Source organism: Trachypithecus francoisi, unplaced genomic scaffold (assembly GCF_009764315.1).
Source record: "Trachypithecus francoisi isolate TF-2019V2 unplaced genomic scaffold, Tfra_2.0 Lachesis_group11, whole genome shotgun sequence".
Lineage (NCBI taxonomy): Eukaryota > Metazoa > Chordata > Mammalia > Primates > Cercopithecidae > Trachypithecus > Trachypithecus francoisi.
In genome coordinates this window covers 32,538,033-32,562,603 of record NW_022681456.1, presented here as the reverse complement: position 1 = coordinate 32,562,603, position 24,571 = coordinate 32,538,033, and the positions used below count along the sequence as shown (strand labels likewise).

At 38.6% G+C, this 24,571-nt stretch overlaps 1 protein-coding gene across 1 annotated transcript in view; it reads left to right on the top strand.

Moving 5' to 3' along the window:
- The window catches only part of LOC117090826, a 51,776-nt gene that overhangs the window by 9,739 nt on the left and 17,466 nt on the right, over positions 1–24,571 (top strand). Inside the window, exons 4-5 of the mRNA XM_033223472.1 lie at positions 10,702–10,785; positions 16,781–17,032. Of these exons, the coding sequence (XP_033079363.1) occupies positions 10,702–10,785; positions 16,781–17,032 (336 nt within the window). The remainder of the gene's footprint in view (positions 1–10,701; positions 10,786–16,780; positions 17,033–24,571) is intronic.

Below are 24,571 nucleotides of genomic sequence, written 5' to 3'. Positions count from 1 at the left end.
TAATATGTTTTGAAAGGTTTAATGAAAACCTTTTCTTTGTAAAATTTCTCCTTACTTTCTTGTGAGTGAGATGTTTGTTTGCTCAGGCTTTGTGGATTGTGGATTCCAGGAGAAGGCTTTACCTCAGCTTCTAGTTCCTGTGTCTTTGTCAGGGAAATTGGTATTTTTTTTGTTGTTGTTGTTGAGATGGAGTCTCGCTCTGTCACCCAGGCTGGAGTGCAGTGGCCAGATCTTAGCTCACTGCAAGCTCCGCCTCCCGGGTTTACGCCATTCACCTGCCTCAGCCTCCCGAGTAGCTGGGACTACAGGCGCCCGCCACCTCGCCCGGCTAGTTTTTTTTTTTTTAGGAGAGACGGGGTTTCACCGTGTTAGCCAGGATGGTCTCGATCTCCTGACCTCGTGATCCGCCCTTCTCGGCCTCCCAAAGTGCTGGGATTACAGGCTTGAGCCACCGCGCCCGGCCGGAAATTGGTATCTTAACTGTCAACCTGGCCTACGCCTAAAATAAGGACTTTGGAGCCTCATAGTTTATAAACAATCATCAAGCAATTATAAGAATTAACGAAATTTTCCCCAAATCAAAGTGAAACTGATGACATGAAGATGAATAACTTAAAACAATTGCTTCAGTAAATGCTGCTTACTTCTTGGGCTAGACTCATGTCAAGATATCAGTTCTGGTTCTCCCACTTTCTAGTTGTGTGACGAAGAGCAAATGACTTAACCCTCCAGGTATCATTGCCTCAATAGAAAAGAAAGGGGAGGAGCCAATCCTTCTTGTATTCTTTCTTTCTTTTTTTGTACTTTAGGTTCTAGGGTACATGTGCACAATGTGCAGATGTGCAGGTTTGTTATATATGTATACATGTGCCATGTTGGTGTGCTGTACCCATTAATTCGACATTTACATTAGGTATATCTCCTAATGCTATCCCTCCCCCCTTCCTTCACCCCACAACAGGCTCCGGTGTGTGATGTTTCCCTTCCTGTGTCCAAGTGTTCTCATTGTTCGGTTCCCACCTATGAGTGAGAACATGCAGTGTTTGGTTTTTTGTCCTTGCGATATAGTTCGCTGAGAATGATGGTTTCCAGCTTCATCCATGTCCCTATATAGGACATGAACTCATCCTTTTTTATGGCTGCATAGTATTCCATGGTGTATATGTGCCACATTTTCTTAATCCAGTCTATCATTGATGGACATTTGGGTTGGTTCCAAGTCTTTGCTATTGTGAATATTGCCACAGTAAACATATGTGTGCATGTGTCTTTATAGCAGAATTATTTGTAATCCTTTGGGTATATACCCAGGAATGAGATGGCTGGGTCAAATGGTGTTTCTACTTCTAGATCCTTGAGGAATCGCCACACTGTCTTCCACAATGGTTGAACTAGTTTACAGTCCCACCAACAGTGTAAAAGTGTTCCTATTTCTCCATATCCTCTCCAGCACCTGTTGTTTCCTGACTTTTTAATCTTTGCCATTCTAACTGGTGTGAGATGGTATCTCATTGTGGTTTTGATTTACATTCCTCTGATGACCAGTGATGATGAGCATTTTTTCATGTGTCTGTTGGCTGCATAAATGTCTTCTTTTGAGAAGTGTCTGCTCATGACCTTTGCCCACTTTTTGATGGAGTTGTTTGTTTTTTTCTTGTAAATTTGAGTTCTTTGTAGATTCTGGATATTAGCCCTTTGTCAGATGAGTAGATGGCAAAAATTTTCTCCCATTCTGTAGGTTGTCTGTTCACTCAGACGGTAGTTTATTTTGCTGTGCAGAAGCTCTTTAGTTTAATTAGATTCCATTTGTCAGTTTTGGCTTTTGTTGCCATTTTTTTTGATGTTTTAGACATGAAGTCCTTGCCCATGCCTATGTCCTGAATGGTATTGCTTAGGTTTTCTTCTAGAGTTTTTATGGTTTTAGGGCTAACATTTCAGTCTTTAATCCATCTTGAATTAATTTTTGTATAAGGTGTAAGGAAGGGATCCAGTTTCAGCTTTCTACATATGGCTAGTCAGTTTTCCCAGCACCATTTATTAAATAGGGAGTCCTTTCCCCATTTCTTGTTTTGGTCAGGTTTGTCAAAGACAAGATGGTTGTAGATGTGTGGTATTATTTCTGAGGGCTCTGTTCTGTTCCATTGGTCTATATCTCTGTTTTGGTACCAGTACCATGCTGTTTTGGTTACTGCAGCCTTGTAGTATAGTTTGAAATCAGGTAACGTGATGCCTCCAGCTTTGTTCTTTTTGCTTAGGATTGTCTTGGCAATGCGGGCTCTTTTTTGGTTCCATATGAACTTTAAAGTAGTTTTTCCCAATTCTATGAAGAAAGTCATTGGTAGCTTGATGGGGACGGCATTGAATCTATAAATTACCTTGGGCAGTATGGCCATTTTCACGATATTGATCTTCCTATTCATGAGCATGGTATGTTCTTCCATTTGTTTTGTGTCCTCTTTTATTTCGTTGAGCAGTGGTTTGTAGTTCTCCTTGAAGAGGTCCTTCACATCCCTTGTAAGGACAAACCCACAGCCAATATCATACTGAATGGGCAAAAACTGGAAGCATTCCCTTTGAAAACTGGCACAAGACAGGGATGCCCTCTCTCACCACTGCTTTTCAACATAGTTTTGGAAGTTCTGGCCAGGGCAATCAGGCAGGAGAAAGAAATAAAGGGTATTCAATTAGGAAAAGAGGAAGGCAAATTGTCCCTGTTTGCAGATGACATGACTGTATATTTAGAAAACCCCATCGTCTCAGCCCAGAATCTCCTTAAGCTGATAAGCAACTTCAGCAAAGTCTCAGGATACAAAATCAATGTGCAAAAATCACAAGCATTCTTATACACCAATAACAGACAAACAGAGAGCCAAATCATGAGTGAACTCCCATTCACAATTGCTTCAAAGAGAATAAAATGCCTAGGGATCCATTCTTGTATTTCTAACAATCTGAGTGGTCACCCCTCAGAACCCAGCCTAGTTTTGGCTGCCAGTCTAACTTGCCATTTACCTGGTGATGTGAAAGCCTCTCCGCATTTCCTATTCTTATGATTCTCAGGTAATTCTTTCAAGTAATGTCCTCTCACCTGAAATTAGTTAGAGATGGACTTCTCCTCATGGTAGTTACATAATATGTTCATTTTGTGATAATTTTCATTGAGTTGTACACTTGGGATTTGGGTATTTTATTGTATCTGTGTTAAACTTCAATTAAAAAAAATCCTTTCTTTTTATTTTTAAGGCCTTTCTGCCTTGGGGCAGGTCTTTCTTAAAAAGAAGCTCTTTGAATCACACAATGCTTGCCATTTCTCTGCTCAGCTTCAGTCTATGCATATTCTGAACTAATATATTTCTTGTGTTTCTCCCTTCCTGATTACACTCTTAATTCTCCCATTCCTAGCACAGGGCAGATCATACAGGTCCTTAAAAAGTCTTTGGTTGATTCCTAAGGCCTTGAGAGTTTTGCTTGTGGGCCTTAAAGTTAAGCTGTAGATCAGCCCTTCTCAGTTTAATGGGACTGCAAATCATTTGGACATCTTTTGAAACTGAAAATACTGATTTAGTAGCTCTGGGGTGAGCCTGGAATTCTGCATTTCTAATGGACTCTCAGGTGGTGTAGCTGCTGCTGTTCAAGAGACTGCACTCAGAGGAGCAGGGTGATAGAGAACAGTAGTTAGTGCTTATATAGCGAATGTTACCATGGCTTGTGCATGTGAACTGTATGAAGTGGCCCTGGTTAAAGGAACTAGACTTGGAATTATATTCTTTTCATTTAGACGTTTTTGATTGTGTTTTGCTTGATAGAAATCTGCTATATTCTCTATTTTGTTTGCCCAGTAGTGCAACATTAAAAAAAACCCTTTGAAAAAAATTGGTAATTTATACACACCCACCCACACACACACAGAAAAGTGCACAGATAATAATATTTAATAATTGCCCCAGGAACCCCCCATTCACTGAAAAAGGACTTCTACTCTGATTTTTATCATCATAGATTAGGGTTGAAAAACATGACTTGTAATGATACTGATTTATTTTTGAATTGTTGAGATTTGCTTTATGGTCTAATGTATGGTCAAGTTTTATAATACTTCACTGTGGGCTTAAAAAGAATATATATTCTCTGACTGTCAGATGAAGCATTCAGTAACTCCATTAAATTGAGATTAATTATACTGTTCAAATTTTCAGTGTTTTTACTAAAATTTTGCTTGCCTATGCAATCAGTTATTAAGTATGTTAAAATCATTCTTTTGATGGTAGGTTTGTCTGTTATTCCCTGTAGTTCTGTTAATTTTTGCTTCATAGGTTTCAGATTATTTTATTCTGGCAATGTAGATTTAACATTTGTTTATATCTTTTTGGAGAATTGAACTTTGAACCTTTTATCGTTATTACTCACCACCTTTATCCTTAATAATGCTTTTCGTCTTAAAGCCTTTTTCATCTAAAACTAACATAGGTACCCTGGCTTTATTTTGGTTAGTATCTGCTTGCTGCATCTTTATAAATATTTTACTTTCAACATTTGTATCCCTATGTTTTAGAAGTTTCTCTTACAAACAGCATTTAGTTTTTTTTTTTTTAGAAATCCATCTCATAGTCTCTTAAATAGCAAATTTAGACCATTTACATGTATTGTTATTACTACTATCTTTGAACTTATTTTTAACCATTTTACTTTGTACTTTTTCAGTATTTTTCCTATGACTTTTCCCCTTCATTTATTTCCCTTTTCAAAGTTGAACTTTTTTGTTATATTCCTTCTCCCACTGTTCCTCACCACCCTACCCCATCGCTACCCCTTTAAACACAACGAACTGGTTTGGAAATTTAGTCTATTTCTACTGTTTTAATAATTGCCCTTGCACTTTTACTTCAATCTTACTTAACAAATTCTACACTTATTCATTGTATTTTGTTTAACTAACTCCAAATTTAATATGTTAACCTCTCCTCCGAACAATACTTTGACTTTGAGCACCCAGCTCCTGGCTCGTAGACTATTATTGTTTAGTATTTAACTTTGGTTCTTTTTAAAACTCTCCTACATTAGACATTAAAATTATCATTTTATATTGACAGTAGAATTACCCACATATTTACAAGAATTCCACATTCCGTGGAAAGACATAAATAGGCACTGTGCTTTCTTTTTCGTGGTGGTTAGGATGAAAGGTAAGATAGTTTGAGTGTTGAGATGGGCCTTATTTTCTTTTGTTTTGTTTATGAGTATGCCCCCAAATAATTTGAGATAAATAAAGTGTGTGTTAGTTTTGTCCACACTTTTTTGTTGAGCAGTCCTCTGAAAACAGAGTAGATCCTGTTCTCTATGAGCCTCAGTGCTTAGCAAATCAGACAACTGACTGTCAAAGATGTAACACCAGATACAGGAGGAACCTGCCTAACCCAACTTGTGATATTAATCTGTCCTCCTTCTGTCTTTGCCTCTGCTCTCAATTACTTTTCTGGTGTAAGACAAACCTGGATTCTGATTCCAGCTTTGTAAGTTCCTGTGAGTGTGACTCTGGGCAAATTCTTTAATTTTTTGAGCCCCTAATTCCTCATCTGCATAATAGAGTTACTTTAAAGGAGTTGTTTTGAAGTTTAAATAATGGGTATAAATGAAATAATAAATGTTCAGCATAGTGCCTGACAAAGAGTGGGTGCTCAGTAACTGATGGTGTCTAATTCCACGGCCTTTTCTTTTTCCTAGATAATTTTTCAGAATTTATATTCTAGGTTTGCCCTGCCATAATCTCTGTACCTCTTTATTTCTTTTAAAAAGTTATAGTGAACTATAATATACATGTAGACAAGTGAGGAAGAAAAATGTTTAATGTCATATATAATTATAAAATGTATACCATGTAGCCACCACCTTGGTTAAGAAACAGAACACTTCTAGCATCACTGAACCCACGCCCCCCATACTCTTTCATAACACAAACTCACTTCTTCCACATCAGTGGAACCACCATGCTCACCTATGTGCTAATTGTTTTGTTGCTTTTCTTTACAGTTTTACCATCCATTATGCATTAATAAACAATATAATTTATTGTGTTTGTTGTTGAAGCTTTTATAAGTAGAATCACAGATATTTTCGGTTTGCTTCTTTCGTTCTATATTTTGCTTGTGAGATTCATAATATTTTTGTAGCTTCTCTTTATTAATTTTCTTTGCTATATGGGATTCCATCTTATGGATATCTTGTTTCTTATAAGTATGAAATAAAAATATAGCTGGAGGTTACAGTGAACTGAGATCCCGCCATTGGACTCCAGCCTGGGCAGCAAGAGCGAGGGCAAAACTCTGTCTCAAAAAAACCAAAAAGCTAACACTAATTGAATAGGTTCTATGTGGTAGGTCCTGTTATATAAAGACTTTCTCATGTATTACATAATCAAATGCTTATGTAATATTATAATATAAGTGCCTTTATCATTCCTATTTTACATATGAGGAAACAGAGCCACATAGAGAAGAAATAATGGGTCAGGGGTTGGAACAGACTGTTTAATCTGGATATTGACTCTAGAACCCACAATGTTCATTAATCTAATTCATAGTCTCAAGTTTTCCCACTAGTTATATGATTTTATCATTTAACTCTAGGTGGTTCTTAAAGGATTAAATGGATATTCAGGCTCTTCTGTAAAATCTAGCCTTTTTGTTTTAATTCCAGTAGGTAAGAATACCTTCCTTCATGTCATCACTTTGCACTTGCAGTTACCACGGCTCTTCGTACTTTTGTTCTTGGAGTCTTTTCAATATATTGCCACCAAAATTATTGCCCTGGTTTTACCATTCAGACTTGATTCAAATTGGCATAGTTTTACTGTTCATAGCCTCTTCCTAGGCATTCATTTCCTAATTCAAGCACTCTACTTCTTTGTTGATTACTAATTTCTCATTAAGCTTTTCTTCTTCATTCGTTTTCTCTTCCCCATTCATAGTCATTTCTGTGCTTGTAAATCTCTCTCTCTCTGATTGTATACATTTTTTGATGCCATTGACTTGTCCTGTGAAAGTCTTCTTCCTTCCAAAATCTTATAAGGATAGATCCCTAGAGAAGAGTTTAAAAAGAATGAGGAATGACAACTTTAGAGTACTTAGTTTGATATGTTTTAAGTCTGAATTTTATTGATTCAGCAGATTCCACAAATATATAGAGAATTATTTGCCAACTATGCATTTTATGTAGCTGATTTATTTTTTTAAACCATACCTCCTCCCCTGCCCCCCAAAAGTGAGATAAGTACTATTGTCACCATTTGCAGGTGGAGGAACCAGTATTTAAGGAAATTAAACAACTTGGCATGTTCAAAGAGGTTATGTGTAGCAAAACTGGGCTTCCAACTTAGGTCTTCTGGCTCTCAGCCCAGTGCTTTCTCTTTGATCGCAGCAACCTCTCTGAAATTAATAGGAAGGAGAATTAGTCATTTATTTGTTCCTTCTTTAATTTTGTTCTTTCCTTTTTTAAAGCCAATGAATATTCATTGAGCATTTACCTTATGTCAGCCACAACACTAAACTCTGGAAATTGCAAATCGGATAACATTTGGGTCTTCCCTGGACAAGCTCGTGGTTGAGGAGATGTGTAAACCAGTGCAATCTTGCATGCCCAGTGCTAGTATTGGAGGTGTGGCTAGCTGTTCAGTAAGCATTCTAGAGACTGGAGATGTTTCTTAGGGAAGGAGTTGGCCACATACACTTGCTAGAATTAGTTTTCCCATGTTAAAAATAGTTTTAAAAATATTTCCTAGCATTTACCTTTCTGTTTGTGAACGTGCAGTGGCCTCTGAGAGCCCACTGTTTCTCTGTCCTCTGGCTTGCCACCTGCTTGTCAGTACTTCCCAACTGCTTTCAAACCAAGGGCATCTATAGAAAACCCCTTAAAGATGACTCCTATTCCTGGCTTCTCTGTCCAGGTACCTGCTGTTCTTTCCTCCTAAGAACATTCACCTACAAAGCCATCTTCTCTGTCAATCCACATTGTGTTCCCATTAAAGTCTGAATTGATATGTTTCTAGGCAACTTTTCTCTTTGGATGCATTTGACTGAATCCTAATAATTGTTTATTTCCCTCAGACCTATACTTTTCACCATTATAGATCAGAATTTTCTTATTGCCACATAATGTTCAAATGTTGCCTTTAGGCCAGTGTTGGAACTATTTAATATTACTCTTCTAACCTGTAGTGGCTTGTATTAGAAAACATGTATTTATTGTAATATTTTAAAATCACTTACTCCCTGTGTTAAGAGTTAATTTTTTAAGAGCAGTTTTAGGTTCATAACAAAATTAAAAGAAAGTTACAGAAGAGTTCCCAAACACCTCCTGTTCCCACATATACTCCCCTGTTATCAATATCTCCCGCTGGAGTGGTGCATTTGTTACAATTGATGAACCTGCATCAACATGTCATAATCACCCAAAGTCCATAGTCTATATTAGGGCTCACTCTTGGTGGTTGTACATCCTATGGGTTTGGGTAATTTAATAATGACTTGTATCCACCATTATAGTATCATACAGACGAATTTCATTGCCCTAATAATCCTGTGTGCTCTTCCTGTTTATTCCTTCCCTCCACTCTGACCCCTGGCAACCACTAATCTTTTTATTGTCTCCATAGTTTTGCCTTTTCTAGAATGTCACATAGTTGGAGTCATAAAGAATTTGGCCTTTTCAGATTGGTTTCTTTAACTTAGTATTATGCATTTAAGGTTCCTCCATGTCTTTTCATGGCTTGATAGTTCATTTCATTTTAGTGCTAAATAATATTCCATTGTCTGGATATACTACAGTTTTATCTTCCATTCTTCTACAGAAGGTCATCTTGGTTGCTTCCAAATTATGGCAACTATGAATAAAGCTGCTAGGATATGCCACAGTTTGATTTTCCATTCCTCTACGGAAGGACATCTTGGTTACTTCCAGGTTACGGCAATTATGAATAAAGCTGCTATAAACGTCTATATGTAGGTTTTTGGGTGGACATAAGTTTTCAGCTTCTTTGGGCAAATACCAAGGGGTGTGATTGCTGGATGGTATGGTAAGAGTATGTTTAGTTTTGTAAGAAATTGCCAAACTGTCTTCTAGAGTGGCTGTACCATTTTATATTCTCACCAGCAATGAATAAGAGGTCCTGTTGCCAGCATTTGGTCTTGCCAGTGTTCCAGATTTTGGCCATTCTAATAAATGTGTAGTGGTATTTTGTGTTGGTTTTAATTTGCATTTCTCTGGTGTCTGACGTGGAGCATCTTTTCATGTGTATATCTGCCATCTGTATATCATCTTTGGTGATGTGTCTGTAAAAGTGGCCCATTTTTTTTAAGTCAGCTTATTTGTTTTCTTACTGTTGAGTTTTGAGAGTTCTTTGTATATTTTGTCTAACAATCCTTTATCAGATATGTGTTTTACAAATATTTTCTCCCAGTCTGTGGCCTGTCTTCTCATTCTGTTTATATTATCTTTCATAGAGTAGCAGTTTTTAATCCAGTGTATCCATTATTTTTTCCATGGATCTTGTCTTTGGTGTTATATCTAAAACATCACTGAGGTCTAGATTTCTTTTTGCTATGTTATCTTCTAGGAGTTTTTAAATTTTGTGTTCCTGCAATGTTTCATAAACAATTCCAAGTACTCCTGATCCAGATTTGAGCTCTCTTCTGCCATGTGCTGTCAGTGTGACCTTGGGCACAGCACTCAGTCACCTGGATTCTCAACCTTTCCATCAGAGATGTGAGGGTGGCGCCTACCTCGTGCATGAAATGTTGTGGGTGAAAATGCTGATACACAATGCACCTGTGAGGCTTTGATTTCTTTTGCCCTCCTCTGCCTAGAACGTTTTCTGTTCACACTAATGAGGAAATAGATGCCTGTGCTGCACTTTTAGCTTTTGAGGGCATTGCATCCACCCCTCTCTGTCTCCACTGCCACTCCTCCCATGGTTTGACCACCACTATTTCTCATCAGAATACTGCAGCAACCTCACAAATGTCTTTCTACTCTCATCTCACTGTCCTCCAATCTGTCCTGGAAACTGCCACAAAGTAATCTTTCTAAAACAAAAATAGGATCCTGCTTTCTAGGCAGAAGCCAAACTTGTTAACTTGGTTTATAAGACCCTTTGCAACCTGGCTGCTGCTCCTCTCTCCTTCCCTTACTGCATTCAGCTGCTAACCCACGAAGCTGCCTGTGGCCTCTCAGCCTCCAGAGGATGGAGGACGGGGATGACAGCTCCCCTGCCTGCATCATTTCCCTCAATTCATCTGCTTCTTGCGCAGTCAGATAGTACTTTAGGTTTTCATTAGGATGTTAAATTTCCTCCTGGAAACCTTACCTGATACTCTTTAGTCTATAGTCTGGATCAGGCACCTTCTCTCCTGTCTAAGCCCCTGCCCCCAAATGCCCAAGCACCCTTCACTCTCCCATCGTATTAATGGCCACATGAAACTGAAATTGCCTGTGTGTGGCTGTCTGGGTTGTTTATTGAAATGTTAAAGTGCCCATCCCAGGTTCTGGCACCTGGCTCTCCCTGAGCATCGATACCAATAAATGAGTATGGGACTACCAGTGTCATAGATATAGATAGCTCGTTTATTTACCACCAGTCATATATTTACATTGTGGTCGTGGTGTCTACTAGGTTATAATTAACCTTCTTGTCTTTTATTTTCTTAACAGACAAAGATGTGAGCAGCGGAAGTTATAACCTTTCCTCTGCAACAACGGGCAGCTACTACAGTTGTGTCAGTCAGATCACCATAGGTGAGCACTAGTGTCATTTTGAACTTTTTAAAAAATATTGTTGCCTGGAAAGGCTGGAGGTCGAGGGGACGGCTGGGGAAGGAGAGGGAAGAAAATGTAAATGCATAGACATTTATTTTCAGAATCAGAGCAATTGCTTGTGGACTCACCTTTCTGGATCGCCCTCTTGTGGATTTTTACTGCTTTTGCATGGAATTAGATGGAGGAAATGTCCAGGGAGTTAAGTCATCTCTTGTTCCTAGATCTTCATAATTTGATTTAACCCTTTCGTTTATGTAGCACCTGTACTATTATGCACTTGATAGTACAATCAAGTTGCTTTTTAAAGATTTGTATTAATATATTTTTAAAAGAAATTAGCGCAAATTGAAAATGCATGGTAAAGTCTACTCTTTGCTGTTTGGAGAACATGCTAAGCAAGTGTTAGAGTGATGCTGAAAATAAAAGCGAGACTTTCTCCTTGTTATGCTCACTCAACCTTAAACACCAGTTACTTTGGTTGCAAGTAGAAGAGTGAACTGTGCCATTTTTCTCTTGGATGAATCCTTCTCCTTTCCATTTCCTTTCAAAACTTTCTTGATTCTAGAATGTTGGGCAGTGACTTAGAGATCAGAAAAGAAAAATGAAGATAATAGTTACAGCTTATGCTTATTTTGCACTTATTGCCTGCAAGCTGCTTGTGACTCCCTGCATACATTATTTTACTTAATCAGAACTTTATGAGCAAGTTACTGTTATTTCTCCATTTTGCAGAGGAGGAAACTTGAGCTTTGCCACCCAGCTAGAAATTAATTACCCAAGATTTCATTCTAGGTCTGTTTAACACTAAAGCCCATACTCTTAAACACTATGCCATGGTTTCTTAAACTCCAGCAATGTGGATGCCTATACAAAGCACTAATGATGAACCTCTAAAATGGATTTAAATTATTTTTATTATGAGGTTACTTAAGTATGTTCAAACATAGAACTATATATAGACACCTTGTATTCCAAATAGCCATTAAAATAGATTTTGCAAATCAGATTTGAAATTCTGTAACTCAGATAAAAATACAAATTTACCACACTAATTTAATATGATGCATGTTGTTATTTTGCTGAAGTGCAGTCACTGCTTGTAATGCAATGGGGTACTGGCTGCAGTGATGTTGGTTCTTTGAGTGCAGTACAGTTTTACTGCTAGGTACTTCACGATGACTCTGCATTGCTGCCGCCTTTCTCAGTTCAACCCCCTGTGAAATCTCTGTTAGTGCTCACTGATGTGAGGTTATTGGATCTTTATTTGCCATGAATGTACCTTGGCATATCCATCTCTCCCCTTTTCTCATTCATTGTACCAGTTGGTGCCAAACCTGATGGAAACACAAAAGTAAACCCAGACATTAAAATTAACTGGCAGGACTTGGTCCAGAATATGCTTGTATTAATTTTTAAATGATTGACTTTTACATGAAAAACAAAGACAGTTTAAGTATTCTTGTGGAGAGCTCACAGACCCTGGTTTGAAAACACTGAGTAACCTAAAATGCCATTCCCAGAGACATTAGTGAGACATTAAACATTAGTTAAGTAGTAGGAGGTCATTTAGGGTTCACAGTAGGGGGATGACAGGACAAACGTATAGATGAGAGAAGATTATTCTGGTGGTGAACAGGATGGAGTTCACGTGGGAGAATCTGGTGTTGTAACAGAGTTAGTGGCTGTGACTCTGGTCTTGACATGAGACAGAAATCAACTAGGGAGGTGGGATGAAGAGGCGGGTCTTGAGGGAGAGGGACGGAATTGCTGGCAGAACTGGTCATTGGCTGGGTGTGGGGATAGTAAGTGTGCCCTGAGATTTCGCATCAGGGTGACACAGTCTGAGCTGTTCCCAGGGACGTGGAAGTCGGGAAGAAGGTGTGATGGTGATAGGTTAGATGTGTTGATCTGATATGCCCCTGAGACTTCTCACCTCAGAATGCCTCATGGGAAATTAGAAATATGGAGAACCTGTTCATGAGATGAAGATATTGGCACTATCTGCACAGAGAGTTTAGTCAAATCTTTGGAAGAAGATGAGATAATAAGAGTGAGAATTAGTACGTTGTGTGTGTGTGGAGGACCAAGGACCAATCTTTGGGGGAAGCATGGTAAGGATAGAAATAATGACAGAGGTAGGAGAACCAAGCAAGCACCTTTCTTGGAAAGCCCAGATAATTTCTAGAAGGATAGACTGAGGAGGTTGAAAATTAAAGTCTGCCCAGGTGATATCCTGAGAGCCACGTGAGTGGGTGGTGGGATGGGAGCCACGTTGCGGAGCTCTGAATAGGGAGGGAAGGGCTGTGAGCAGAGACTTCTCTTTTAAGATGCTTTTTTCAATGAAAATGGAGGGGTAGATAGTGTGAGGATGATGCAGTAGCTAACAGATACTTTTGGGGAGCTTTTTGCCAAGCACTGTGTTTTAACTACTTTTTCTGTATTTACTCATTTAATCCTCAAAAAGATCCTGAGGTTAAACAGTGTTATTTTCCCCCATTTTATAAATGAGGGGATGGAGTTCCTGAGAGGGTAAAGAGTGGCCTAAGGACACATGAGAGTACGAGCTGCGATTTGAGCCCAGGTCATCAGGCTCCTATTGGATGACACTCTTGTGACCTGACATCTTGCAGACTTGGGCCAAGTGTGGCCTTCCCTGGTCCAGTCAGGTTTAGCTACCAAGTCAGGGTGTTGAGTTGAAATGTACCCCCCAAAAGGTACTTTGAAGTTCGAATCCCCAGTACCTGTGATTGTGACCGTGTTTGGAAATAGGGTATTTGCAGATGTAATTAAGTTAAGATGAGGTCATCTGGACTAGGGTTGGCCCTACTCCAATGTGACTAGTGTCCTTATAAGAAGAGAAGAGACACAGAGACCATACAGGGAGAGCTGTGTGATAGCAGAGGCAGAGATATGAGTGATGCATCTCCAAGCCAAGGAATACCCTGGGATTTCTGGCAACATCAGAAGCCTGGAGAGAGACATGGAACAGATTCTCCTCTAGAGCCTTCAGAGATAGCACAGCCCTGCTGACACCTTATTTTGGACTCGTAGCCCCCAGTACTGTGAGAAAATAAATTTATGTTGTTTTAAGCCACCCAGTTTGTGGTACTTTGTCACAGCAGCCCTAGAAAACTAACCTCTGATGGGGAGGTAGATATGACAGATGCTTAATCTTCCCAAAAGGTGCCAGCGTAACCAGAAGGCTCTTGATTACTCTTCAGTTCCCTGGCTCAAATGGGCTGAAATGATAGGAAATTTATTATTTCACATAACAGGGACACCAGAGGCAGGCCTGTCTTTAGGATGGGTTGATTAAGCTGCTCAGTGACATTGTAAAAGGCCTTCTCCCCTATGCCTTCCTCTCTCAATTTATCTTCATGGTGGCAACCACATGGCTGTAGGGTTTCAGGAACTGCATTCAGACATGACAATGATCAGAGGGAAAGAAGCTTTGGTGCCCTCCTCAGGCCTTCGCTTGAGGAGTTGAGAAACTTTCTCCTGTAGCTCCTTGGTAGATCCTCCTATCTCACTGGGCAGGGCTGCATCCCATGACCATCCTTGAGCCAATCATTGACAAGGGAGATGGCATTGTTTTTAGCCCTATCAGGCTCACCTGAGGCTTTGGACAGGGATGAGGATGGGAAGGAGCCTTGTGTCCTGGGTCACAAGGCTGTGTGGGGTGGGACAGATTCCCAAATGAAGTCATGGCTCTGTTGGGAGGCAGGAGGGGAATGATTCTGCATAGGCAACGGCCTATATCCAGTGCTCACAGTCTGTCCAGTGCAAAGCACTTTTGCAATATTTATAGTAAGAACAAAAATAATTTACAACTTTAGACTCAAAGTACTAGAGGGAGGACAGATGTATGGATCATCCAAGAGTTCTTTTCAAAAATCTCCTTTGTTTTCTTTCATTTCTTGTACTTCATTCCTTCTCTTACAAAACAGTCATCTCACACAGAAGTGTCACATTTGTGAGGGTGTTCCATTTAGGAAAATAGCATATGGGTGGATTTCCTAGTAATGTGGTTCCTAGACCAACCTATGTCTTGTCGAAAGCAGTGGGGTGAAAAAATCCAGAGAACAGAAGAAGGACTCCTTCTAAAACTATTCTATTTATTCATGAGATACTTGATTAGCCCCTTATTTTCTAGGTAAATTCCCATTTTAGCCATTGTATGAGAGATTTAAGAACCACATAGTTAACATTATTTTTTCTCAAGACAGCTTACAATTTGGGGTGTTCTTTCCATCTCTTTCTTCACAGTTTTGGGTCCAGTGGGAATTGAGACCCCTGTTCCTGCTTCCCTCCCCAAGAGGGGACATGATGGTGGGTGAGGGAGGATGGGCAGGCTATCAGCGGTGCCAATGTGACATTCCTATTCTTTGCCCCTTGGGTATCAGCTGTTCGCTGGACAGTTGTCTCTTCAAAATACTGTGGTTTCATTGTTGCTTTTAAATTGAGACTCATCTATTTATATTTCATCATAATTATGCAGATCTTGTCATAGCTCATTTATATCAATAATGTGGATTAAAATATTTGCTAATGAACTCCATTTTCAGAGTAAATGATGTAGAAATTTCCTAAATAAAAAAAGACTTGTTAGCTGTGTGAATTATATTTTTTCAAAATTAAGTATAAATTAGCTATAATTTTATAAAATAAATGCTAAAATCGGAAATCTTAGAGAGTCCAAAGTTCCTTAGAGACTTTTTATTTTTTTGGAAAAAGAACATATATTTATTTATTAAGTGTTTATGATGAATCAAATATATATTGATATATTTAACCGCATATATTTAAGGTGCACAACATAATGTCTTGGTATACATAGTGAAATGATTACTACAGTCAAGCAACTTGACATGACCATTATCTCACAGTTACTGTTTTTAACATGTGTGTGGTAAGAGCACCTAAAATCTACTGTTAGCAAATTTCCAGTTCACACAATATGAAGTTATTAACTCTAGTTCTCATGCTGTATATTAAATCTCTAGACTTATTCACATTACATAACTTAATTACAACTTGGTACCTTTTTACCTCTGTCTTCTGATCCTCCCTGCTCCTGGTAATCACCAGTCTACTCTTTGTTTATATATATATAAATCTTGATATGTATATGTATATATGTAATTTATAAAGTTTATATATAAAAATCTTTATAATTTAAATTATAATTTAATTTAAATTAATCTTTATAATATAATTTATATATTTTTTAATTCCATACTTTATATAAATTTTTATATATATAAATTGTTATATATACTATATATAAAGATTTTGTGTATAAGTGAGATCATACAGTCATTTTCTGTTATTTCACTTAGTATAATATTCCCTAGTTTCATCCAAATTCATGCTACCTTCCCCATGTCCCAGACCCTATACCTAGAAAGGCTTTCTCCCCTGAACTCCGGAGGAGCACTTTCTGATCTACTTTAAAATGGTTTCTTTCATCTTGCTTTGTACTATAGTTAGTTGTAGTTTATGGGAAAGAACATAGATTTTGGAGTCAAATCTGTGCTTAAGTTCTGCCTCTGGAACTTGATGTAGGCCAGGTTGAGATCCAGTTTTCTCATCTGTAAGACTGAAATTGTGATAGTCCTGTGTACAATTGCTGTGAGGATTCTAGATCAGTTCTGCAAAGTTTCTAGCTTATAGTAGGCCTTAAATAATTTTTTTATTATGAACACAGGTCTTATTTCCTTTCTTGATTGGACTCTGAGCTCCTTGAAGGCAGAGTGGGCACTTAGCATGTACTTAATAAACATAAGTTGATTAAGTGAACAAGAGCCATCAAGAGGGATGATGTCTGCCTGTTTATTGTGAACATACATTCTTAGCCCAAGTGGCATTTGGTTTGACTAACAGCTAAGATTTTGGGGAAGTATGAAAATAATGAAAATAAGCACACTATATGGCTTTGATTGCTGCCACTCACCTAATATGTTTATCTTACCAGGTTATGACGTTGCTGGGCCTGTGGCAATTGGGCTCACGCACTGGAAAAATCCATACGTACAAGGCAGACCCACCCTCCCATCAGATCTGCCTCTCTTCGTCTCCAAAGATGCAGGCATCCCTGTGTACCACCGATCCTTCACCCGCAAGACTGACCAGGCCACACCTTTGTCCTGTCCAGCCTCACTGTCTATCACTCCAGTGCCTTCTTACAGCAGTAGTAGCCAGGAAACCCTGAGTCAAGACACGACAGGTAAGTATTGACTTCCTGTTGGAGATTCAGGACTGGCTGTATATAAGATTCCTTCACACATTTGCCTGCTGAATAAATTGCATCTGTATTTCTGCTTATGTGATGTGATGGACCCCGACAATACCTCTATGTTCATACTGGCTTTTCTTTTCAATGAGATGGGGTCTCACTATGTTGTCCAGGCTGGTCTCGAACTCCTGGCCTTGAGCAATCCCTCCCACCTCAGCCTCCTGAATAGCTGGGACTACAGGCATGCACACCACCGTGCCCAGCTCTCACTGGCCTTTAATAGCTTTGCTATACCAGAAGGAAGGTTGAATGTGTATAGAAATATTTGACCTAAGTGCTAGTTCTGTTTGGTAAAATATTATCTAGAAATCAACTCTGAATCAAAATTCCAAGATCTGTCATATGGCTTTAATTTATTTAATGCTCTATTTAGTGACAAGATACCTATCTTGGACTAAATTCATGTATTCAAAAAAGTCATCATCAGAAAGTCATCTTTGAATACTGTAGTTAATACCAATTCATGTTGCTCCACCAAATTGATCTATCTCAAGGGTCTGCAAACTACTGCCAAATCTGGCTGGCTACCTGTTTTTGTACAGCCCAAGAACTAAGAATAGTTTTTACGTTTTTAAATGGTTGGAAAAAAAGGTTTTTAAATAATACTTTGATATACATGAAAGTTATATAAAATTCACATTTCAGTATTTATATATAAGGTTTTCCTGGGACACAGCCACACTGATTGATTTCTGTATTGTCTATGGCTGTTTTCACATGACAGTGGCAGAGTTGAGTAATTGTGATGGAGACTGTACATCTCGCAAACCCTGAAATATTTATTATCTGGTCCTTTATAGAAAATGTTTGCTGACTGCTGATCTATGTGATCCTTGGAAGTCATGAGTTAAACAGTCAGGGCGAGAAGAATGCTTACAACATCCTGCCTTGAAATTTATGACTTCCATCACCCTGGAAATAGCTGCAGGAATGGCCATGCAAGGATGGCCAATTAATTGTTTTTATTTCTAAAATCTGAGTTGGAGGTTTAAATTATGCAAAATCTGTCCTGCCGTGTTTTCCTTCTATAGATACAGCACTTAGAGATAGTGGTTTAGTCAGCCAAATCCAATGTGTAATTCTGGTTCTGGAAATAAATCTTTGAATGTTGGGATACCGCAACACTCAACAATTCATAGATGCTGCCACCTAGAGGTAAGATGCTGAGGTTGCAGAAACTCCAGATTATCAAAACTAATCTTCAAAGCAGTAGATTGCAGACATCACTAAATGTTGAGAATCAGCATTGCACTTGTTAAAAATGAAGATTCCTGGGTCTTACCCCAGGGGATGCTGTGTCCATGGCACAGGGTGAGCTTCAGCAATCTGCATTCGGCAGGCTTTCCTTCCTGGGATTTTGATTCCTGCCGTTCCCATACATATCTTTAGGACCCCCTCCAAAGGCTCTTTAGTCAAATGACTGAATTGAAATAGCAGGGATTGGCATTGAAGAGCACTGGGGAACATTTGCATACCACCAGTTCTGCACATGGCAAAAGTAACCATCTTTCTGACTGTCCTTGTTGAAGGTCAGTTTGAAAGCGGAAAAAATCACTATCTGGGACTTGAAAATGTTTCTGTATAGTAAGTTTAAAATCTTCTGGGTTTTGCTTTTATTGTGAAGGAAAGCTGACTCTGCTTGCTTTAGTTTAATAAAATCAGAAGTTAATATATAAAGTACCTCCTTTGCCCAGGGTAGCTGAAAGGTTATGGCATTTTTTGGCAAAAAGGGGTGTGAAATGGCAGCTGCCAGATTAACATTTTATCATGGTTCCCTTAGTTGACTTTTTTCCTCCTCCATAGAGCACTATACTCAGAGTTGATCTGATTTTTGGAAGAGGTTTCCATGTTTAACTTGCGGGTTTTCACAAACAAAAGCCTATAATTCTTTTCATTCCTGGGAACTTTCCATTAGCAAAAAATATGATTTTTTCCAGGCAACTGCTTATTATTATTCTTACTATTTGTAGCCTAACAAAGTAAGCCTGGATATCCAAATATATATTACACAAGCATGTGATAATCATTTTATCATAGAAAGTTATAGATGCTGGTATAGCTTCTGTAAGTCTCGACAATGATTATGTGTAGGTCAATTATTACATTTATTTGATTTCTTTCAACAATTTGTTGATTTTAATATGTATTTTTGTGTGAAAACTTCTAGTTTTCTTTTTGTGTTTTAAAGAATAAGGTTTAATTTTATTTTGTTTTAAAAATACAGTTAATTTTATTACTCATTTATACTTAATTTTTTGCTTTTGTGGCTAGTTAGAAGAAAACTCTGGTGAGATAAGTCAATTCAACTATACTAGGATACCCTACAAATTCCAGACTTTGCCAGACATCCCTTCACAATTCTCAGCTCTCTCTCTTCTCTATAAACTTTGGGATTGATATAGAGGAGCTGACGAGTTTTAGGCACAACATAACTGTACAATTATTTATGGATTGTGAGAATTTTCTTGTTTAAGAATTTCCCAAACACATTTTAAAATCATTTTTCTATTTTATAAATCCCACCATTCTGCAATCCTAGAAAGAATGATTAATAGCAGAACACTAACTAAATGACTAGAGCTTCTTGAGCTCTCATTTTATTTATCTGTGTTAACTGTTGTCACCATCCTATTCCATCATCCTCTCCCTTCATTGTGTGACTAACTTCTACAGTAGATTCTCTTCTGTTAGACTTTACTTAACCCTGCTTGTCACCTTGTGCAGTGAACAACTTGTGAAACTGCATAGTGGCCCTGAATGTAGTTCTTCCTTATTACAGAAAAACTGTCTCCCGTGTCCGGCTTGCTCCATCCATCCATCCATCCATCCATCCATCCATATATAGTAAGTTACCACTCCATGTTATGTATTGTGATAAGTCCTTGGGAGAGAAAGTTAAGTAAGGCATCATGCCTATCTCAGGAACTGAGAGTCTGGTGGAGGAGGCAGACAAGTAAGCCAGGCATTCTAATTCAGTGTGGTGTTAAGATAGATGATTTCACAAGATGTGATCACACACACATTTTTGTTTTAAATTATTTAATTAATATGTTATTAAAATGCTAATAGTATTAAAATATTTTAAATATTTAACTAAAATATTAGTAAAAATACATTGAATGCAGAATATATTATTAAATTATTTCTTCAATTAAAAGAAGATACATTTGAGAGAACCATAGGAGGAAAGCTTGGAAATGATCTCTATCTCAGATACTTTTAGTAGGTTTGACATACAATTTTTTAAGAAGTAAATGATGATAGTATTTAATTGATATTAAATTTGTTACAAATAATTTATAAGCTTTGGTTTAACAGAAAAATAATTAGAAACTTTACATTTCAAAAAGTTGCTACTAGATACTGGACTTTGGGATATACTATAAGAATTTTGGTTAAATCAAGAAATATTTTGAGGACAAAAATAAGGCATGAAAGGTATTTTAAAAATTAAAATGGAAATAACTCCTTCATGCTTAGTAAGTGTCATATAAAAAGAGTAAAACTATGTTTTCACTTTATTTCCTTCCAATTTTTATTTTAGGTTTGGGGGTATACGTGCAGGTTTGCTACATGGCCAAATTGCATTTCGTTTGGGTTTGTTATACAAATTATTTAATCACCCAGGTAGTGAGCGTAGTACCTCATAGGTAGTTTTTCAATCCTCACCCTCCTCCCAACCTCCACTCTCAAGTAGGCCTTGGTGTCCATTGTTCCCTTCTGTGTGTCCATGTTAACATGCAATTTTTGATAACCAAGATGTGTAACTTCCATCACCACTACCACCTCCACCTTACAACTTCTCTTTCTAGTCATTCCTGTATCCCCAACTGATCCTCAATTACTCCCTTCCTTTCTATCTAATCCTCAGCTGCATACTGATGCCCCCAAAGTCATATTTTCATGTCTGATTTCTCTGACAAGTTTTACATGTGTATATATACATATACTGCCTACTGGAACGTTCAACCTGCATATATCCCAGACTATCAAAACTTATATGTCCCGAATGGAACTTCCTTCTGGTAGCCCTCAGAGTTGAATTTATTATTCTATTTAATGCTGGCATAGTCTCATTGTGTTAGTTTGGACTGCCATAGCAAATATACAATTGGGTGGCTTAAACAACAAATGTTTATTTCTTATGGAAAGAAAAAAAGAGGCTAGGAAGTCCAAGATTAGGGTACTGACAGATTTGGCGTCTGGTGAGGGCTGTCTTCGTGGTTTCTAGCTGGCTGGTCTTCTCACTATACCCTCACAGGATAGAATGAGAGTGAGCTGGCCCTCTGGCTTCTTCTTATAAGGACACTAAACCCATTCATGAGGGCTCCACCCTCATAACCTAATCACCTCCCAAAGTCCCTACCTCCAAATGCCATCATGCTGGAATTAGAATTCCAACATATTTATTCTGGAGAGACACAAACATTCAGTTAATTGCATCATCCACAGTACTAATCCAGTTTTTTGGGTTAACCCCCTCATGCTTAACCTTCTGCTGGCCATCAGCCTCCACAGCCAGCTGGCTAACATATTAATTACGTCTATTTTAGAAATATTGGTACTTCAGAGCTTCCTCTCCATCCCTGCTGACATTTCAGCTCAAACTCTCACCATCTCTGCCTAGACTAGTGCTGCTAGCAGTCTTGTTACAAGTCTCCCTGCATCTTAATTCTTCCATGACCATAGTTTAGCTTTCCCAATTCATCTCTGTCCCTTCTTCTTTCCCTCACTCCCTCTCCCTTTCTCTCTCTCCCTTCCTCTCTCTCCTTCTCTCTTTTCCTCTTTCTCTCTCCCTCCCTCTCCCACCTTTTCTTCCTCCTTTTCCACCTCCTCCTGCCTTCCACTTGAAAATCTCTGTTGCTTCTCCGTTGACAATAGAATAAAGTCTAAACACTTCGTACATGGTACAGGTGCATGAGGGCCTTCCTAACTAACTTTAACTGACTCTCCAGCATCTCTCAACACTCTGTACAGATGTGTCGGCACAGTACTTACACTTGATTCTTTACTGTTTCCTAAAAGCTCATGATTTTGCATGTCTGTGTCATCTACTTTGATACCTTTCCTTACGTTCTCCTCCTAGAACATTCTTATTCTTCAAACTCAGTTAAGAGTTTCCTCTGTGAATTCTTTCCCTTTTTGCCTCAGCATATTTTGTTCTTTCTGTTTCCACTGGCAATTCTTGAAGAGCACGTATTGAATTTTGCTCTTACTGTACTTCAATACAGTTTTTTCATATGGCTACCACAATAGATGTAATTAAAGTTCTTGAGTTAGGAATTAATAGTTTGATCATGTACTTGTTTGCTCAGTGCAGAGCTTGGCATGTAGGAAGTATGTTTTCTATGACCATTGAAACTGCATATTAGACACAGTTGAAGAGAGAATTAGGCCTGGAAGATAGATCTGAATAAATTACCCCATTATCAGTACAAAGATATACGAGCTACAAAAACAAGAAGGAGGAGATTGAAATGTAGAAAACAGAATGAAAAAGCTCAACATCCATTTAATAGAAATTCTGTTCTGCATTAAAAGAATAGAACGTATATATATGAGGAATGTTTAAAAAGGCAATGGCTGGAAGTTTCCCCAGAATTGATGAGGAGACACAAATTCTTTGATGTAAGAAGCATGATGAGTGCTGAATAGAATAAATAAAAATGTATCCATATGTAAATATATGGTGAGTCAGCAAAAATCAGAAACATCTTATAAATAACTTGAGAGAAAAGACAGATTACCTGCAAGTGAGAAACAAATTGATTACCTGCAAAGTGAGAAACAAGTAGTAATGACAGGCTGGAAAACAGCAGCTTGATATCTTCAAAGTGCTGAAGGAAATGAAGGTGAATTCAGAATTCCAGATGCAGCTAAGTGATCACTGGAGAGGGAGATCAGCATAAGAAAATTTTTGGAAAAAGACTGGGAAAATGTATTCTATGTAGACCACCTGAAAGAATGACTAAACAACCTAGTTTAGAAAAGAAGGGTCTTGGCTGGGCATGGTGGCTCACGCCTGTAATCTCAGCATTTTGGGAGGCTGAGGCAGGCAGATCATCTGAGGTCAGGAGTTCAAGACCAGCCTGGCCAACATGGCAAAACCCCATCTCTACTAAAATACAAAAATTAGCTGGGTGTGGTGTCATGCACCTGTAATCCTAGCTCTTTGGGAAGCTGAGGCATGAGATTGCTTGAACCTGGTAGGTGGAGTCTGCGGTGAGCTGAGATGGTGCCACTGCAACCCAGCCTGAGCAACAGAGCGAGACTCTGTCTCAAAAAAAAAAAAAAAAAAATCTTGAATCTAGAAGAAACGATGAAATAATAAGAAAAATATGTATATAAAAATTCAAAAGATCCCTCTTAGAAGAATGGTTTTTCAAGCAGGGCTGATGTTGTTTCACAGGGGACATTTGGCAATGTCTGGAGATATTTTTGGTTGACACAACTGGGCAGGAGGTATCACAGGCATCTAGTGGGTGGACACCAGGGATACTGCTAAACATCCTACATGCAGAAGACGTGGTCCCTAACTCATTGTCCCATGTTCATTGTCAATTCTTAACTCTCCTTCCTCCCTGGGAGTTTCTCGTCCTGTGTGTAGTACCTTGCCCTTGCAATGGGTCCCCTCCTTTAGGGCATTCCCAGGGTTCTTGTTTCTCTCTTAGGGCTGCCCTTGGTGAAGTATGATTAGCACCTTTGATTTCCCCTTTCTCGGGTTGCTGTGTTCTTTAGCTCTCCGTAAATTGTATCTCATGCTGCACTTAGGCCTTTCTTTTTAACTAATACCAGTTTCTTAACCCTGGTGCTGTGGACATTTTGGGCTGAATAATTCTTAGCTATGGGAGTTGTCCTGTGCATTGTAGGATGTTTAGCAGCATCCCTGGCCTGCACCCAACAGATGTCAGTTGTGACGGCCAAAAAAAGTTTTCAGACATTGCCATATGTATGCTTGCAGGCAAAATCACCCCTAGTTGAGAACCACTGACTCACACCAAAGTCTGATCCTGTTCTCTGAAGCTCTGCTTAGTGGCAGTAGTCTGGTACCTTAATTATTGATAATGGGTTCATGGGTTTTAATGCATTTGATCCTATTTTAGCAAGGGCCTTTTGCAAACCATACCCTAATCAAAAACATGGGGGGAATTTTTTTCCAGAGAGGAAGATTTTTTTCCCCTTGAGACTACTGGTAACACCTTTGTCCTCTGTATGTGTTCAAGACCATTGGTAACCTCCCTGCATTTCCATAGGCAGGAATCATTGAGAACTCTTCCCTTTGCCTTGTGCCCTCCTTCCCTGGCCTCACCATCTTCCCTTTAGTGGTATTCTGGTGGGATTGGGTTTTTAAAAAAGAATGCTAGGCTAGGCACAGTGGCTTATGCCTGAAATCCCAGCACTTTGGGAGGCCGAGGTGGATGGATCACAAGGTCAGGAGTTTGAGACAAGCCTGGCCAAGATGGTGAAACC